This window comes from Camelus ferus, chromosome 16, assembly GCF_009834535.1.
Source record: "Camelus ferus isolate YT-003-E chromosome 16, BCGSAC_Cfer_1.0, whole genome shotgun sequence".
In the NCBI taxonomy this organism is placed as follows: Eukaryota; Metazoa; Chordata; class Mammalia; order Artiodactyla; family Camelidae; genus Camelus; species Camelus ferus.
The window spans coordinates 17845365-17863763 of record NC_045711.1 but is presented as its reverse complement, the minus strand read 5'-3'; the positions used below and the strand labels follow the sequence as shown (position 1 = coordinate 17863763).

Here is an 18399-nt window from a genome sequence, read left to right as displayed (position 1 = left end):
CTATCAGCAAAGCTCAGGACTGCGGGCGGGGTCGCGCAAGGCGTTGGGGTGCAAAGTTACTGCGAAATCAGCCTCGTCTTTGCTGGCGAGGCGCTGGCGTGGGGGGCACGGTTATTTAATTTTGGTGAGGGTTTGGTTAGGACTGTTTGGAAAGGCCGGGAACCACAAACAGAATAGAAAAGCTGGTGTTCCCGAAATAACAGGGATTGAGGGTCATGAGGGGTAGACAGGCCACAGAGGGAGGGAGGGAGAGAGGCAGTATCAAGTCGGCCAAAGGGAGGAGAGGGAAAAGGTGGAACGAGTTAACAAGCAGCAAACAAAATGAAGGGAACAGGACAGCCAGAGAAACAGCCCACAATCAGTACTCTGAAGCCAAACTCACCTATTAAGGAACAAAGACAGCGGGGTTAGCGTCAGGCAAGGCCGAGGGCAAGAACAAAGCACAGAACAGGACAAAGGGGTATTGCATACTGACAGAAACCCAAAATACGGGGCCGTCTTTAATCTTTAAGCAATGAAATACATACAACAAAAACTGAGGATAAAAGAAAAACTTAATTAAAAAAAAGTATAATGCCAGAAAATATTAATTATGTATCTTTTCTAATTGGACGAGCTGGGGAAGCTGGGTTGCCACCTGGGATGCCCACGGGGGCCAGTCGGGAGTGTGGCGGGTATGTGACTGGCTGGTAGAAGGCAGTGGAGAGGACTGGATTGCACTGGGAACTGGAGAATGCATGCCTGGCCTAAAGGCACTGAGACTCATGCATTTAAAGCACTCTGCCAGCCAAGCAAAACATATCTGTACGGTGCAGGCTGCCAGTTTTCAACCTTGGAAACAAACAAATAAAAAAAATCAAAGTGTGTAGGTTATAAATAACACACTCATCAAATTTATACATTCTTCCTTAGATCTAGGGGTGGTTTACAGACGTTGGTCATGTGCTTTGTCACGGAAAACAAAAAGTAAAATTAAAGAGCTGTGATTGTGCTGGCAGTGGTATGTCATCTTAATTCGATAAAATTAGCGGTTAAGAAAAAAAGACGATTATTTTTAAAACACTGCTTTGGAATTCAGAGACACTTAAAATAATCTCTGCACCGGTAGAAAGTCAAAACAGAAATTTTAAATCGTCTAGAAATAAATGGAGGGAGGAGGGTTTTTAGCAAAATGCGTGGACTAGAACCAAAGCTATCCTCAGAGCAGAATGTGTAGTCATAGACGCTTTTATGAGTATGTAAGAAAAGAAAGACTGAAAATGTATGAGTGAAGTACTCAACTTACGAAACTAGGGGAAAAACGAAAGAAAAGAGAAATTAGTAATGATAAAAGCTGAAATAAATGAAGTAGAAAACTAAAATGGTAGAGAAGATAAGGCCAAACGCTAGTTCTTTGAAAAGGCAGATAATGGAAATTATCTCTGATTTTTTTTAAAAGAAGGAAAAATGTTAAATACGAGTAAGGATCTATTGTTCTGGATATGAAGGAAATGAAAACTGTAACAACATATTTGAAAAACTGGAGGAAGTGGATGAATTTCCTTCGAAATATAAAGTCACAGAATTATACCTAGAAAAAATAGAGACCTTGAAGTCCTGTCACTAGCGTTTAACATTGTTTTGGTGTTAATGCAATAAAGCAAAAACATCTTCTGGGTTAAACATGGAAAAGAAAACACAAGTTAGACCCAAGAATAAGAGAATTTGTGTGTAAGATAAATATAAAAAGCACAATAGCTTTTTTCTGTATCAGCAATAACTTGTTAATATTGGGGGGAAAAATCACAGGTGCCACGAAATATATAGGAAAATTTTAACGAGGATATTGTAGGATGTAAGGTGGAAAGTATTACATCTCATTGTGGTCCATAAAACAAGACAAAATAATGGAGAAACTGCACTGTGTTCCAGGATGGGCAGAGCTAATACTAAAAAATTACTAGTCCTTCTCCATTAATATGCCAGGATATGAAACTAATTTCTCCCCAGAATTATTTCTTAGGAAAAAAGGAAGCTCCTTACATTCAAGCCTCACAAGGTGTCATTTTTAACTGGGCATGTCCTTAATTACTTTATTCTGAATAACAAAGTAATACCTGGGGAAGCCGGACAAAATAACCTCAATGTGAGTTAATTTTAGAGTTTTAATTATAGAGTGGGTTTAGAAACAGGGAGACAAATTTAAAACAAATTTAGTCTTTTTGCCATGAGGTATGATCTCAGAGTTACAAGTGTTCCAGGTTGTTGACTTGAGGCTTTGAAAGGTTTTATGACAGCCCAGGAGGTGGTCAGGTCATAGAGGTCTCAAATACATGCCCACAGGAAGAGCGGTTAGGCATCAGCCTAATATCAGGCAAATATGTATTTGTGACTTGGTGTATAATTTTCAGTGACAGCATGATACCGTCACTGGATTCAGAAAAGCAAAGAATCTCAAGGAGCTTCCGTGGTTCTCTTGTGAATTGGAATAGACGGTTTAAAAGTAGCTCTGGGAGTGATGGAGGCAGTTAATAGAGGGGAGTGTGGAGAATCTGGACAAACATTTTCTTGAAATATGAGTATGGGGGTCAACATTTCTGGATGAATGTATTTTACATTATGTGATTTTAAATATGTATGTATACATAGAAATGTAACGTATTAATATACATTATATAACGCAGTGAGGCATCATGTGTCATTGTAATCTAACATATAGAGAATAATAAATGTGTGATTAAAGTATGTTTCATATGGAAACAGAGAATATGTATTATATACTAAATGCATGTATAATATATAAATTAGAGCGAGAGAGCCGGCCCTGTGCGGCAGTGAACGCTCACTCAAGGCGGTCAAGAAGCTTGTCTCTCGTTTTTGTTCTCTGCTCTCTGGGAAATGGGTCAGTCACTTATTTTCAGAGTCGGTCTATGTCAGGATTAAATGTGGCTGCAGGTGACAAGCTGAATGCCTGACCTGAGAAACCAGGAGCAAGTGAGATGGTGGTTTTAAGCGACGAAGTTGTGGGGAGGCCTGTCCTGAGACCGCGGTGGTGGGCCAGAGGGCTTGGTAAGGCTCAGCTGTCGCGCTCTTCTGCTGCCAGGTTAGAGGCGCCTTCGCGGGCAGATCCCACTGCTTATGGCAGGTACGCAGCCCGTGCGCGGGAGAGGCCCACCGAGGCGCGATCGCGGCACCTAGTGTTCACTCTCGCCGTTGCCTGACACCCCTGCAGGGTCTGCAGCTTTGCTGTCTGGTTTACGCTGGAGCCCTCTGCCGGTATTCCTGTACCGGCGTCCTGTCCCCGCAGAGTCACTCAGCTGGGCCCAGACCACGTTATGAACACTTGCTGAAACTTTGGTGTCTGCTCCCAGCACCTACTTCCCTCCTCTTTCAGGAATTCTCCTTGGGTAATTCACCATGTTTCCACTTTGAGTGGCTCAGCCAATCACCTCGACCCCAGTGAGGCAAGGACAGCAAAGACCCCGTCGGAATGGGATGTGAGGGGGCATTGCTGGGGCTTCCCCTTTTTGGCTGTTGGGGGGTGCAGGTGTGAGGCCCGGAGTGGTCAGAGGCATCCCGGGGCCGTGAGGCAAGGCGGCTTACTGATGCAGGGGCCGACGAGGAAGCGGGGCAAGGCGCGGAGAGGAGTGGGCGCTGAGGACGTCTCGCCCCTGAGCTGGACCTCAGGTCGGGCCCGCTCCCCGGCTTCTGGCTCTGCGTGCCAAAAACTTCTTTTTTTACTATGGCAAGCCCAAGCTGGGTTTTCTGTGAAGATTCATGGAGAACACATCTCCATCTGCAGCATTTCTGAAATTCTGCGTGAAATTTCGGAGGGACCTTCCTTAATCAGAGGCTCTCCTGTGGGCAGTTCATCCGATGACTGGCCCCGGGTGCTGGGGGCGCCTAGGGGAAGGATGAGGGCTGTTCTACTTGAAGAACAGAGGCCGGGGGAGTCAGAGCTGCCGGCAGGAACCCAGATGTCACGTGGAAGAGGCAACCCTTTTGCTGTTTTGTGGTTCCAGATTGTTTCAGAACTGGAACCACCGTGTGCTTGGTACTGAAGACAGCACTGAGCCGGGTGTACAGAAGGGTGTCTGGCAATGTGAGCTGCTCCAGAGTGGGAGCAGCAGGTGCGCTCGCTGGAAACACGCAGTGGTAACTGGAACAGGAGAGCTTAAAACAGCAACAGAAGCTGGACGCTCTCTCTGCTCCTGCGCGTGGAAGATTAGCCTACGTGATTTCTGTTTCTTCCAGTTCTGAAATAACACGATCTTGTGCCTCCTTAGGAATCACGACACATGCTTGCCAGGTGACCCTGGGCAGATGGAGAGGCCTCTCTGCCTTTGTTTTTCTTATCCGTAAAATGAAGACAACGATGCTTTGCCAGTCGAGTTTTGTGAGCCTCACGAGGGGAATGAAAATGCTTTGAAGACCGTGGAAAGGGCTGCTTGCATTTCTACACTGTGAGCGCCAGATTAAAGATTGTGGACAGTTCCTTAATGTTCTTTGGATGTTTTGACCTGTGGGTGGTTAAAGAAAGAAAAAGAAAGAAAGAAAGGAAGGAAGGGAGGAAACAGTGATGTTAATCCAAATAAATAGGATTCAGCTTGCCCAGTCCACCTAATTCTCTGTCACCAGTTACAAATTTAGGTGAATGCACCATCTTTTAATAGTGGAATTTGGGAGTTTCTCAGTGACGGCTGTGAGACAGAGCCAAGTGTCTCGTTTTAGGGAGACAGAGCTAAATCATGATCTGGGCTAGGTCATTCCACTTTGCACCAGGCCTCGCAAAGCCCACCTTTTCCCATCTTTCCTGGGGGAAGGCTGCCCCGGGAGAGGCGGATCTTTGAATTCACCACAGGCCCCCTGCACCCTCGGCTCCTCCTCATTCTTCGTGTTTGCTGCCTAGAGACCCTGGGGGTACCAGGAGGTTCCTGTGCAGAGATGCCAGGCTCTCGGGTTAGGCAGAGAGGATTTCATTTGACCCACACAATGGACCAGGAGGCTCCCGCAGCGTGCAGAGCGGATTCCGGGCCCAGCCGCTCCTCTGGCCACATCAGTTTCAGTGGAAACTAGCAAGTGTCCTGCCCGCTTTCTGCGCGGCAGCGGCACCCCGGGAGCTGCCCTTCCAGCGCCGGCTTGCATTTTGGCTTCTGGAGCTGCCTGAGCGCAGGGGCTGTTGGGGCCACCTGCATTTGAAGCTGGTCAGACTGTTACTGCTGTCTCTGTCCAGACAGTGCTGCTCTGTCTCCCGCCCTGCCCTGCCTGTCACCCGGCCCACAGCAGTCCCTGTGTCCTCCCCAGGCCAGAGCCCCTTCTGTGTGTCCAGGGCCTTTGTTCAGAAGCCCCTTCATGCTGGGGCGCTGTTCATGGTGGCCGCGGTCCAGGGTGAGGATTTGGGGAGAAGAACGCAGATTCACAAGTGTTTTAAACTCTCACCCAAGTTGCTAAGCAGGTGGGACATGAGCAAAATTAATTCTGCATTCTGGGGTAAAAAAATGTAAAATGAAGAGACAGAAAACACTCACCTGTGACAAAGACCATCTCCGAGCGTGGACCCTGCCGGTTACCTTTAATGCAGGAAATAAAGTGAGCACGTGGTCTGGTTCACCTGTGTGTGTGGGATTCTTCTGTGGTTTTTTGCATGAAAACTGTTTGTTTTGCAAAGAGGGTTTCCATTAACTTTACTGAGCGGTATGTACGAATCTCTAGAAAACATTCCATTGAGACGCTCCAAAAGGCAGTCCAGCTGTGGAAAAAATTACCAAGCGCCCCAGGCAAGGCGGGGCCCGAGGTCTGATAACAGACTCAGTTCCTTATGGCTGGCTTTTCTCATCCTTTTTTCTTTTATCTCGTTTGTTCCAAGTCCAAAGGATCGGTGCTGCCTGTAAAACTAACTGACCGTTGACTACCCACTGCCGCGCGGTTTCCGCAGACATTCTCATTTCTTGTTCTTAAACCCTGTTAACAGAGGGGTAGGTGCACAGGTTTAAAACAAAAAAATGAAATGGAGCAAGCCCTCATTACAAAAAGCTTGGCCCCTGCGGCCCCTCACCTCCCACCTCTTGTCCTGCATCTCGAAGGTACCGTTTCATCATGCTTCTGCTGCTTTGATGTTTAAGATAGACTTTTAGAGCAGTTTTAGGTTCCCAGCAAAATGGAGCAGAAAGTACCGAGAGCTCCCATGTACCCTCTGCCCTCACCCACTGTGGACACCCCTGCCAGAGTGGAACCCACTCTGACCCACCGTGGTCCCCCGGGGCCTGGAGTTCACAGCAGGGTTCGTTCTTGGTGTCTGTGGCTTCTCTGGGTGTAGACAGATGTCTGGTGACCTATATCCATCATCCCTTCAGACCTGGGCAGTCACTGATCTTTTTACTGTCTCCATAGTTTTGCATTTTCCAGAACTTCGTGTAGTATAGTTTCACCTCGGCTCCTTTCTCTTAGTTGCATGCATTTAAGGTTCTTCTGGGTCTTTTCGTGGCCTGATAGCTCATTTCTTTTTAGCACTGATTACTGTTCCATTGGCTGATGGACCACAGTTTATCCACTCCCCCACTGAAGGACATCTTGGTTGCTTCCAAGTTTCGGCAGCTACACTTAAATCTGCAGTCACTATCCATATGCAGGTTTTTGTGTGGACATAAGTTTTCAACTCTTTTGAGTAAATACCAAGGAGTGTAATTGCTGGGTTATTTGGCAAGAGTGTGTTCAGTTTCGTAAGAAACCACCAAACTGTCTTCCCAAGTGGCTGCACCGTTTTGCATTCCCACCAGCAAAGGATGAGCTCCTGTTGCTCCACTTCCTCACCAGCATTTGCTGTTGTCAGCATTTGGGGTTTTAGCAATTCTGATAGGTGGGCAGTGCTGTCTCGCTTTAGTTTTTCATTCCCTAGTGACACTTGATGTTGAGCATCTCTTCGTGTGCTTGTTTGCCATCTGTATTATCTTCCTTGGTGAAGTGTCCAGATAGTTTGCCCAGTTTTAATCAGGTGGTTCATTTCTTATTGTTCAGTTCTTTGTCCATTTTGGATAACAGTCCTTGATCCGATGAGTCTTTTGCAAATATTTTCTCCCAGTCTGTGGCTTGTCTTCTCATTCTCCCAACAACGCTGTTTATTTTTCAAATTTAGACATTTTTTGACTCCTGCTATGACAGATGAGGATTTAACTCATAACCTTTCACCTCCTCCCAGTGTCATAATATCACTCTTTTTAGTTCCTTTCTTGGTTACCTATGTTAATAATGTATTTCATCTTCATTTCTTATTTCATCAACTGTATGTAGTACCTTTGACTCCGCATTTGTAGGATGAGGCTGTATACTCGTCACTGCCAGCTCTCTGCTCCTTGTTTTCCACGACCCAGTTTCTTTCATCTGTCTTTAACTTTTTTTTTTTTTTTTTTTTTTTTTTTGCTAGCAAGGATGACAATATTCCAGTGTTCTGTAAAATAGTCTCCCCTCTTTGTGTTTTGGTCGTGACTACATCTATGCAGAGTCAAGTCATGTACTATGATCTGGTTACCTTTCTCAGGCAGCTTTTTGTTTTTATGGTTTTATGGGTTTTTTTCACTGTTTTTATTACATCCTCATTTTTTTTTTCATACTCTTCATCCAATGAGGTGTTCTGTTAAAGAAACTTCCCTCCTGAGGCACTTTGTCCTCCCAGCCCAGCGTGGACTTGTTCTCCGGACCTGCTCCATTGATCCCTTCTTGAGACTTGCCTCGACTGCTTTCCTCTGACAGGGCCGTGCATCCTGGATCCCTCATCCTCTTCTCTTTGGTTTCCTTCCTTGTTTTGCTGGCGCACATCCTCAAATAACTCCCTCAGAAAGGGTGTGGGCAGTTTAATTTTGCAAGTCTTTGCATGTTTGGAAATGTGTTTTCTACCTCTGTGATTGATTTATAGTTAGATTGGGTGTAGAGTTCTTGGTCGAAGATCATTTTCCCACAGAACTCTGAAGGCGTTTGCTTTGTTGTCTTTTAGAGTTCGGTATCGCTGGTACATGACGGTGCCAGTCTCCTCCTCAGGTCACACCCCTTTCATTCTTGGCGTTCTAAAACTTCAGAGACGATGTCTCCACCTCCACGTGGCTCTTGTTCTGTTTGTTTTGTTTGACATGAATTCTGGAGACTCATGTTCTTCAACTTTGTGGAGTTGTCTTGCGTCAGGTGATCGTTCCCTCTGCTCTGTTTCCACTGGTCTGCAGCTCTGGGACTTCTGTCAGTTGGTTGTTCAAGCTCCTGGATTGGCCCTCTGTGTTTATCTTTTCTGTTTTCACCTTGTTTCCATCTTGTTCTGCATATTGAGAGAGGTCCTTAATTTTACACTCCATTCTTTCCACTGAATCTTTTAATTTGACAAATGTCTTTTTGAGAGCTTTTTCTTGCATTATCTTTATTCTTTTTTCGTAGCATCCTGGTCTTGTTTTCATGGATGTGTGTCACCTTGAACCTCAATCAGTGAGACCTTCCTCAAGTGCTTTAACTTAAATTAGCCTTCTTAGTACTTTAAATGTAAGTTAGCCGCCTTCTTCTCTAGTCCGCTCCCATCAGCCCAGGGCCTTTGCACGTTCTGCTCACACTTTCCTAGCCTTCCTTTCTCCCTTTTATGTGGTTGGAGATATTTTTGTGATAATTCACTTATGCTTATCAGGTGAGTAGTGTGATACTCAGACGTTGCGCAGAGGAGAGGTCCGTGTCTGAGAGTAAACTTGGGAGCCAACCTGTGTAGAGGCGGGATTTAAGATCGTGGGATTGGGTAGACTCATCAGAAAATACTTGTAATAAGAGAAGAAAAAAGGCCCCAGGTGTAGATCTGAAGAATGCTAACATGCAGAGAGTGGAGAGGGGAGGAACCAGACGGGGTGTCTGCTGAGGGAGGAGGAAGCTAGGTCAGTGCGACATCAGAGGCACGTTTGAGGAAGGAGGGTATGGTTCCAGCTGTGCCGCGAGGACTGGGGACGTGCGCTGCGCTGGGCACGTGGAGGTCATCGCTGGCTCAGCAGTGCTTTGGCTGAGCCGTGGGAGTGGGCAGACGAGGGGGTGGGGAGGAAACGAAGACAGCAGTGCGCACAGCTGGTTGTGGGGAAGAGGTGAGTCAGAGGCGCTGCAGGGAGACGTGGATTCAGGTGCTTTCTTAAACGGAAGAGGATTAAGCACAGTCAGAAGGGTTCATTGGAAACAGGATGATGTTTCAACACTTCGCAGGTGTATTGCGGGCACTGGGGAGGGATACTGACTGGAGTTCAGTAGGGGTGGAGACCAGGAACACCCCGAAGGTGAGTACTGTCGTGACCTTGAAGCCAAGGGAAGAAGTTTGCCACTGACGCAACAGGACGAGAAGAAATACGTACAGATTCTGGAGCAGAAAAGTGAGTTATTTAAGGGGTGTCGATCCTGAACGTGGCAAAGGTGGAGGAAGCTGAAATCAAGGAAGAGTCGTGACAACGTTTCAGAAATTTAGACGGAACGTTCTGAGGACTTAGACCAGGTTCAAACTGAAAGGAAAGGAAAGATACGGAAACACTTCCAGAAACCGTTAATAGGTTTGAGTGACCGACTGGTTGTTTACAACAAGAAAGGGGGAGAAAGTTTCATAGATGTTCCCAGGGTTCCTCGAATGGGGGAACCTGAGAAACAGCGGGTGCCCATGTCAGATGTGGAAAGTGCCTCTCAAGAGGGATGAAACGCACGGGAGGCCACATTTGACGACGAGGAAATTATTGGAACTTTCTGAGAAAAAGTACGTGAAGCCTGGTAGGAAAGAACGACCTAGTCTAGATTTCTAGAAACAGAACAGGCAAGTCTCCTTGTGTTTAGGCCGCGGGGCGGCAGTTGTGTGAACCGCCGCATATGTCTCAGAGTCCTTGGAGAGTAAATGAAAGATGAATCCTTTACCTCAGGATGCCGCATTCCCGTCACCCCTGCACGTCAGGCAGAACAGCCCCGTAGCACATTCTCTGCACGAGATGAGATCAGAAAGGGACTGAAAATATTTTATTTTCAGCTCATGAGAATTACTGCCTCAAAGAGGCACCTGATCGATGATTTAAATGATCACACTATCGTTATTTCAGACATGCTTTTTGTTCTCTGAAAAGATTAATTTTTTCCCACCCACTTCTCTTCTTGTATATTGTTATGATATTCCCCTCCTGGTTTTTTTTTTCTTTATTGCATAAATGTAAACTTTTAAAAAGAAACAGGAAGATTACCGTCTGGCCAGCTTCACGCTCATCTGGTGTCAGTATCCTCTCTTCCTGCCTCGCGCGTGTCTCTGCGAGCACATAGTCTGATGCACCTGTGGTCAGCCACAGTCGAATGTCATTCTTCACTTGGCATTGCAAAATGTAGCAGATCCCAACATGCTTTTAAGAATTGCCAGTATTAGGTGGAGCTTGCTTTAATTTCTTGCTGTTGGGAATGGTGGCAATAAGTGACCATCTGTCAGGACGGGAAGGAGACAGAAAAAGTCAAGGTGTCGGCTGAGCCAATCCTTGTCCCCTCCCCCAGACTTCCCGCCACCCCTGTCGCCCTTGCCAGGCTGCGCCAGGTTAGGGAGCACGCCCAAGACGTCGTGCTCTGCAGTGATGCTTCCTGAACTCAGAACTGGAGACTGCGAGGTGGCACCCCTCCAGCTGGCTATGTTGTCAGCTGTACGACGCCCCCACCAGTGCCCATGCCGGGCGTGTCTGGGCACAGATGGGGGAGTGAGCCCCTACCTTGGCTTGGTCTGATTATGAATTTTAGCAACTTTCTCAGCGTAACCTCTGCTAATTACAGTTTCTGAAACAATGTGTCCGAAAGTGGCAAGGACTTTTTAGAGGAGAGAAGACAGTTACACTGAACTTCAGGTGATGAGAAGGTGGCTAGGGCCCTTGGAGAGAAAAGGAGAGAGGTAGCGACAGCCCAGCCGGACGGGGTGCTTCGTAATCCACCCCTGGATGTGCTGCGTCAGTGTGCTGTGGTTTGTTGGGAACGGATTCCTGGTGGTTTAGGTAAGGCTCGGTCACACCCGAGTGGAGGACAGACAGGTGTGTCCGGGAAAGGAGGGGGTTTCGCTGTCGCTGGGACTGAGGGCAGAGCTGGTCTCCCGTCCACTGTGAGCCTTCCCGTCTTCAAAACCAACACGAGACCGAAAAGGAGCCTTCGCTTCGGTGGCATCATTCGGAACGCTGATGCCTCTGTGACAGTCGTGGGCTCTCGGCCTGGCCTCTTCCCACCAGAGGTGTGGTGAGACCGCAGTCTCCTTCCAGTTTGCATTCCGGTCCTTGCCAAGATTCCTCCTCTCTCGGGGCTGGTGTTACGAAAACGTTTTACTGCTGAGTGATTTTCATCTTCATTTGACAAGAATCACAAAACACATCTTTTCTTCTTCGAGCGTTCAGACTGACGTGGGCGGGCCACCGGGACACCTGCCCGCGTTACATGAGTGTCACGGGACTCCCAGCTTTCCGGCAGCTTAACTTGAGAAAGTCAACTTAAAGACCATCGCGTTCCTCTATGTGAATGTGACAGCTTAGCCTTGATTGTGTCAAAGTTTCAGAAGCACTTGGCTGCTGGACACTTAGCAGGGGACACGACCCACCTTCCCGTCATCCCCTCGGGTTCCGGGATGCTTGGAGATGCAGTTGCTCATGTCCCAGGAGCTGTCTTGGCAGTGGTTTGGAGCCCCTTCTCCACGGTGGTTTCTGCTTCTGCCTCCTCGCACTGGGGCCTCCGCCAGTCTGTGGACACGTCCCTGCCCCCTGCCCCTTCCTTAGAGGCCTCCAACCCATGGTGCACTGTCAGGCAGGTTACTGCCGTCGGCCTTCATTCATCACGTGGCCTTCGAGTTAGTAAAAGAGGTCCAGATTTTTCATCATATACTTTATCCTCTGAGGTGGGTTTCACTTCTAGAGCATTTGGGAGATGGCTGTCTGGGTTTTCACCCCTAGAATTTTTTTGACATTATCCATAGTAAACAGTATAAATGAAAACTAAAGATATAGCATAAATGAAGATTAAAAATAATTATAGTAGTGTAGATGAAAAGAAGAAATAATTCCTTACCTTACATTTCCCATTCTAAGTTCTGTATCTTTTCTCCATGTGATACGAATCTGTTTTAACATTTAAAGCCATTCAGCCGATGTGAATCCTGGGCCCGTGTGCCATGCGTTCTTGTTCCTCTATGAATATACATGATCGCAGCATTCCCACTGATGTTAAAAACCGTAAGTTTGGGAGTTTGAGACTTACAAAGGTTAATCACTATATATGAAAATAGATTAAAAAAACAAATTTCTTCTCTGTAGCTCAGGGAACTGTATTCAGTATCTTGTAATAACCTTTCATGGAAAAGAATATGAAAATGAATATATGTATGTGTATGCATGACTGGGACGTTGTGCTGCATGCCAGAGATTGACATATTGTAACTGACTGTATTTCAATTAAAAAAGAAAAAACAAACCCCTAGGTCACTGGATCAGATCCATCTCCCCAGAGTATTATTGGGGTCTTCTGATTTCTTCATCAAATCTGCACTCAGTCAAGATAGGCTGCTGGTCCTTTTTTTGGAGCGTTTGTTTAGGGAGTCACAGTGATCCTGTGTTTTGTTGAAAGGCTGTTGTTCCGTTGCCGGGACTCTCAGTTCAGAGGTGCTACATTGCGGGTTACAGAGAGCCCGGCTCACGGTGGCTGAGGAAGGGAGGCCTGGGAAGGCCGGCTGGGGCCCACGGCGCGCCGAGACCTCGGTGACCTTCCCTCTCCCCTGCGTCCTCACCTCCCTCTTGCCGTGGTGATTGCCAGCCGTCCCCAGACCTACCCAACCCTCTCCCGCGTCCAGTATGTTTCGGAAGCTCGCCCAGGGAAGCTGCTCCTTGAGTTCCACTGACCTTCACGGAGGGCGTGCCACGCCGTGGACCAGCGGCCACGGCTGGGGTGGGGTTGTGCTGAGCAGCTCGGCTTGGGGTCAGCTTCCCCCAGTACAGGGCTGGGGCGGGTCTAGGAACCCCCGTCGGAGCGGCATGGTTACCTGGGTGTGGGGGGAGAGCTGGAGGAGGGGCAGCAGCCGCTCTGGCCCCTGTGCCTGTGAGCTGCTGTCACTGGGTTTCATTCATTAAAGTGCTCGCTGCGTTTCGTTCACTTCTGCTTCTGTGTCTTTAGGGGCTGCGCCAGCAAGCAAGCGGACAGGCATCCCCACCCCTCGAGAACTTTCCGTAAGTGTGCCGAGAGAGAGGACGGCGCCGCGCGGCGCCGCCAACCCGAGGAAGTCGGCGTCCAGCCCGACGTCCTCCAGCGCGCCCACCCCAACCAAGCACGCGCGGGCCGCCCCCGCGCGGCCCCGGCAGGAGCAGGAGGGCGCGGAGAAGGCCGTGCTCGAGTCCCAGGTGCGCGAGCTCCTGGCAGAGGCCAAGGAGAAGGACAGCGAGATCAACAGGCTTCGGAGCGAGCTGAAGAGCTGGGGGGAGCGGCGGGCGCAGAGCGCGGGCGCGCCGGCGGGGGCGGCGGCAGGCGCGGAAGCCCCGGTCCGGGCGCTGGAGGAGAAGAACAGGAGCTCCGAGGAGGCGCTGGCCGAGCTGCAGGAGGAGAACCGGGCCTTGAAGGAGAAGCTGGCGTACTTGGAGCACTCCCCACACTCGGAGGGGGCCGCGAGTCACGCCGGGGACAGCAGCTGCCCGACGTCCATCACCCAGGAGTCGAGCTGCGGGAGCCCAGCGGGCATCGAGTCAACCGGTGACAGTGACGCGGAGCAAAGGAACACGCAGGGAGGCGCGCTGCGGACCTCGGGCTCCTCCAGCAGCGATGTTACCAAGGCCTCCTTGTCCCCGGATGCCTCGGACTTCGAGCACATCCCCGCCGACGCCCCCAGCGGGCCCCTGTCCCCCGCCGGGAGCCTGTTCAAGAGCCCCGCGTGCTCTGCGGCCGGCGGGTCCCCGAACACCGCAAGCGAGCTGTCCCTGGCGTCCCTGACGGAGAAGATCCACAGGATGGAAGAGAATCAGCACAGCACCGCGGAGGAGCTGCAGGCCACGCTGCAGGAGCTGTCGGACCAGCAGCAGATGCTGCAGGAGCTGACGGCCGAGAACGAGAAGCTGGTGGACGAGAAGGCGCTGCTGGAGACGTCCTTCCAGCAGCACCGAGAGCGGGCGGAGCAGCTCAGCCAGGAGAACGAGAAGCTGATCGCCCTCCTGCAGGAGCGGGCGAGGGGCGAGGAGCCCGGCGCGCAGGAGGGGAAGATCCTGGAGCTGGAGCAGAAGTGCACGGAGATCCTGGAGCAGGGCCGCTTCGAGCGCGAGAAGCTGCTCAGCATCCAGCAGCAGCTGACGTGCAGCCTGCGCAAGGCGGAGGAGGAGCACCGGGCGGCCCTGGAGATGGTGAAGCGCCTGAAAGAGGAGAACGGGCGCCTGAGCGCCTTCCTGGAGCTGCAGCGGCGGGACGGCGGCGCCATGGCCACGACCCTGGAGGAGTGCCGCGCCGCCCTGGAAGGGCTCAAGGTGGAGAATGGGTCCTTGAAGGCGCACCTGGAGAAGGAGAAGCAGAGCGCGGTGGAGACCGGTCCCCCGGGGCAGACAGCTGAGGGCTGCGAGGTTCAGGAGATGCTGAGAGTAGCTCGGGCGGAGAAGGAGCAGTTGGAGCAGTCCTGCTCCGAGCTCAAACAGGAGCTGCTGAAGGCTCGCGGTGAGGTCAAGCATGTTTCAAGCCTGCTGGCCAAGGTAAGGGGCTTGCTCTTTGCTCATCCTTGTCAGCATGACCCCCCTGGACCTGTAGTCACAGAGCACAGGGAATCATTTGCTCAATTCCATTCATAATCCAGCATTCTGGCCCCAAGATCCGTCAGAGTCCAGATGGATTGGGGTTGCAGAATTGAAGCACCCCTATTTCTGACTAGAAGCTGTAGAACATGCAGTGGGGGTATCGTGAGTCCCAGGTAGGGATAAAGGACGTCATGGAAGACAGCCCAGAGTCCAGTGCCCCGGGGGGGACACCCAGAATAACATGGATAAAGGAGGGCAGTGCAGTGTAGGAGGACTTCTTGGAAGAGGTGGCAATAAGCAGAATTTCAAAGAATGAGAGCCATCCAGGTCTATCGGTTAGTATACTTTGCGCTCCTAGGAACAGGAAATTAAAATTACCCCAGGTTTCCCAACCAAGTAATAATATAACCACTGTTTCAGTGTTTTCTTCCAAATATATGTGTGTGTCTATCCCATGAGTTAAAAATAACTTTTTGAGGGGCTGGGGAGAGGTAATTAAGTTTATTTATTTATTTAGTTAGTTTTTAATGCTGATACTGGGGATTGAACCCAGGACCCCGTACGTGCTAAGCCTATGCTTTACCACTGAGCTATACCCTCCCCCTTAAAAACAATTTTTTGAGTCGTACATATTACTAACTTTTCAAAAGTTTGATGTTTTTTTCAGAGCACATCCTGATCATGAACTGTTCTTCCACACGTGATTTTGAAGGCCAGATGGTGCTCTGTTGTGTGAATAGAACTTCACTGGTCACCTGTTGTTGAACGTTTATATTCTTTTCCAGTCTTTCCATAGTGTGAATCCTTTTTAAAATAATCCCTCTCTGATGATTTCTTTAGGAAAAATTCCTAGACGTTGACTTACTAGATGTCAGAGCATGGCCATTTTAAAGATGGTTCTAAATACGCTTGGCCAGGTTGGCGTCCACAAGTGTCACCGCGGCGTGCTCCCACCAGCAGATCAGTTCGCACGCCCCCTACCCCTTGCCAACACATGGTGTCAGGTTGCTGGGTCTTTCAAGTCTGGTCTTTTCCTTCTTTTTCCCTTCTGTTTTTCTCTTGGAAAGCTCTTCTCCAACCCCAGGTCAAATACATGACTGCTTACTTTCATTTTGAAAAATAATCCTTTCATCAGTCTGGAGCTTTGTTCCTTGGTGAAGATGGCAGGTAACTGTGTGATAGTCACACAGCAGTGCTGGGGAGGTGTGGACAGGTGGCTTCCAACCTCCCATCTCCTCTAGGCTCTGGGTCTGTGACTCAGGGGTCCCTTGGTGAGTGAGGTTAAAGACATCTTCCCACCTTATTTCAGGCGTTATCACTGTTTTAAAAAACAAATTATGCCAGGAACCCCCGGGGGATTTCTCCTCATGTTTCATCCACCTTAAGAAGAGTCAGTTACAACCTGATTGTGGCTCTGGGCCGCCTGCTCTGAGTGGTGGGCAGTGTTGAGTTTTTATCGTTGTCTGTGTTCTGAGCTCACAGCATTTTATTCACAGTGTGGAAGCAGTTCCATCAGCAGCACTAGCCAGGTGCCCACGTGAGCTGTAGGTGGTTCATTGGTGGCTCTACATTAAGATTGCATGTCTGTGGGATACGTCCCCCTGCCGTTAGTTGTAAAATGTTTAATCTTTCAGGCAACCTTCTTAAGGTCCCCCCTCAATCCCTCATCTGTCTCGTTGATATTTCTGTTGGCGATACATTAAGTACATGTGTCAGTGAGAAATAATTTGGTGTCTTAAAACAATAGCTTGTTTTTTCTGATATAGTTATGTAATCATTAGAGAAGGTTTGGAAAATACGGTGAAGTAAAAAGAAGAAAATAAATATGTTAAATCTCATTCCTTGGGAAAAAACCCTCCCAGCGTTTTGCTGTTTGTCTTTTCAGACGTTTTCCTAGTTTATGCACTGGTTGGCACGCATACAAACTGGTATCAGCATAATTACGACGTGTAATCTTCGAATTCAGAATAGAGTCGGTCACTCCACATTCCATGGACGCAAAGCCCCAGTTGGATTAGTTTGTCAATTCTGCTGTTAATCTTTTTTTTTTTTAAACACTGTGTTTTTTTTGGTTTGATTTGTTTTTTTTTTTAGTTTTCTTTGGTGGGGAAGGTAATTAGGTTAATTTTTATTTACTTACTACTATTTTTTTTTAATGGAGGTACTGGGGGTTGAACCCAGGACTTGTGCATGCTAAGCATGTGCTCTAGGACTTGAGCTACACCCTCCCCCTCCCTGTTAATCTATTTGATTAATTTGTTTCTACTTTTATCTTTATTAATTCTTTCATCCAGCTTTTTGTATTTTTCTCTGGTTTCTTCCTAGTTTCTTGCGTACAATTCTTTGTTCATTTAAGTTTATCCTTTTTTGGTTGATAGTGAAAGTATTTAAAGGTATGAATTTATCCTTTATGATAGCTTTGGCTAAATGAAGATTATAAAATCTAGACTTTTCTGGGATAAACGAAGTCTAATTTGGAGAAAAAGAAAAAGCATTTGCATCCTCTGTAGCGTACAAGGTGCAGCATACGTGTTTTAAATCAAGCTGTGGGCTATAGTGTATATATATGTAGTATATATTCACCTATTCCGTGTCTTTATGCACTGCTTGCCGAGAAGAATTAGCAAGTACTTGGCAGGAGGAGGAAAAGGCCCTAGCTGGCATTTTGATGTGAGAGTCAGAGCTGAGAGGTGGGAGACATGGTGTCACAGTTTCTTTTGTACGAATCAAGACCCTCGGTCTGTGATTTTGTGCTGGCTTCTGTGCATGGGGACGTTAATCTGTAACTGCAGTAAAGTTGTGACTTGTACTCATCTTCACGCCCTTTTCTGTTACGGAAAAGAAGTAAAACCAGACCTCCTGGGCGACTACTAGCTTACTGCAGCCCCACAGCAGAATATCGGCTCCGTCACCAGCAGCCATGAACTCAGATAGTGAGATGCAGGGACTCCTGCCCAAAGGCCACCGGAGCACTTTTTGCCCAGAACTGTAGTGAGGATATAAAGTATGGGGCTGGAAGGTGGAAAGGCTGGGTCCTCCCGACTCGGCTGGCGGTTAACTTGGGGGCCTCGGGCCCCTCCCCGGTGAACAACAGAAGCGTGGCGGTGGAGGAATCCCGGACTTGTGCCTGACTTAAAGGGTGTGCTTTCAGCTTTTCATCACGAAGGATGTCTGGTAGGCACTTGCTGTATACCTTTTAGTGAGTTATTCAAGTCTTTGGCTGTAAGTGTTTTGTCTTTGCTTATTTTTTTTTTAAAGGATGGATATCGATTGTTTCCTCCATCTGCTAAAGTCTTACAGATCTCTTCCCTTAATTTTATTATTTTTATTGATTTATTTTTTGATGGAAGTACTGGGGGTTGAACCCAGGACGTCGTGCATGCTGAGCACACACTCTATCACTGAGCTATACCTTCTCTCCTCCATCTGCTAGAGACCTCAGACACCTGTAAGGTCTCTGCTGTAGGGCTTGGGCAGCTCCGAAGCTCTCATAGGTTTCCTGTAATCGTGCTGGCTTTTCTCCTTTAATATGTGAGCAACGTGAATTGGCCCCTTTTCTTGTCTTCTGAATTGAAGTTTAGCTGGTTTACAGTGTTGTGTTAGTTTCTGGTTACAGGATAGAGACTCAGTTATACACACATACATTCTTTTTCATTGTACGTTATTATGAGCTATT

General features: G+C 48.3%; 1 protein-coding gene across 10 annotated transcripts in view; it reads left to right on the top strand.

The window, feature by feature from the left end:
- Positions 1 to 18399, top strand: part of SPECC1 (sperm antigen with calponin homology and coiled-coil domains 1) — a 191382-nt gene that overhangs the window by 102925 nt on the left and 70058 nt on the right. For all 10 annotated transcript variants that reach the window (XM_032498921.1, XM_032498920.1, XM_032498913.1 and 7 more), the window contains one exon: positions 13132 to 14681. In XM_032498921.1, coding sequence (XP_032354812.1) covers positions 13132 to 14681 — 1550 coding nt within the window. The remainder of the gene's footprint in view (positions 1 to 13131; positions 14682 to 18399) is intronic.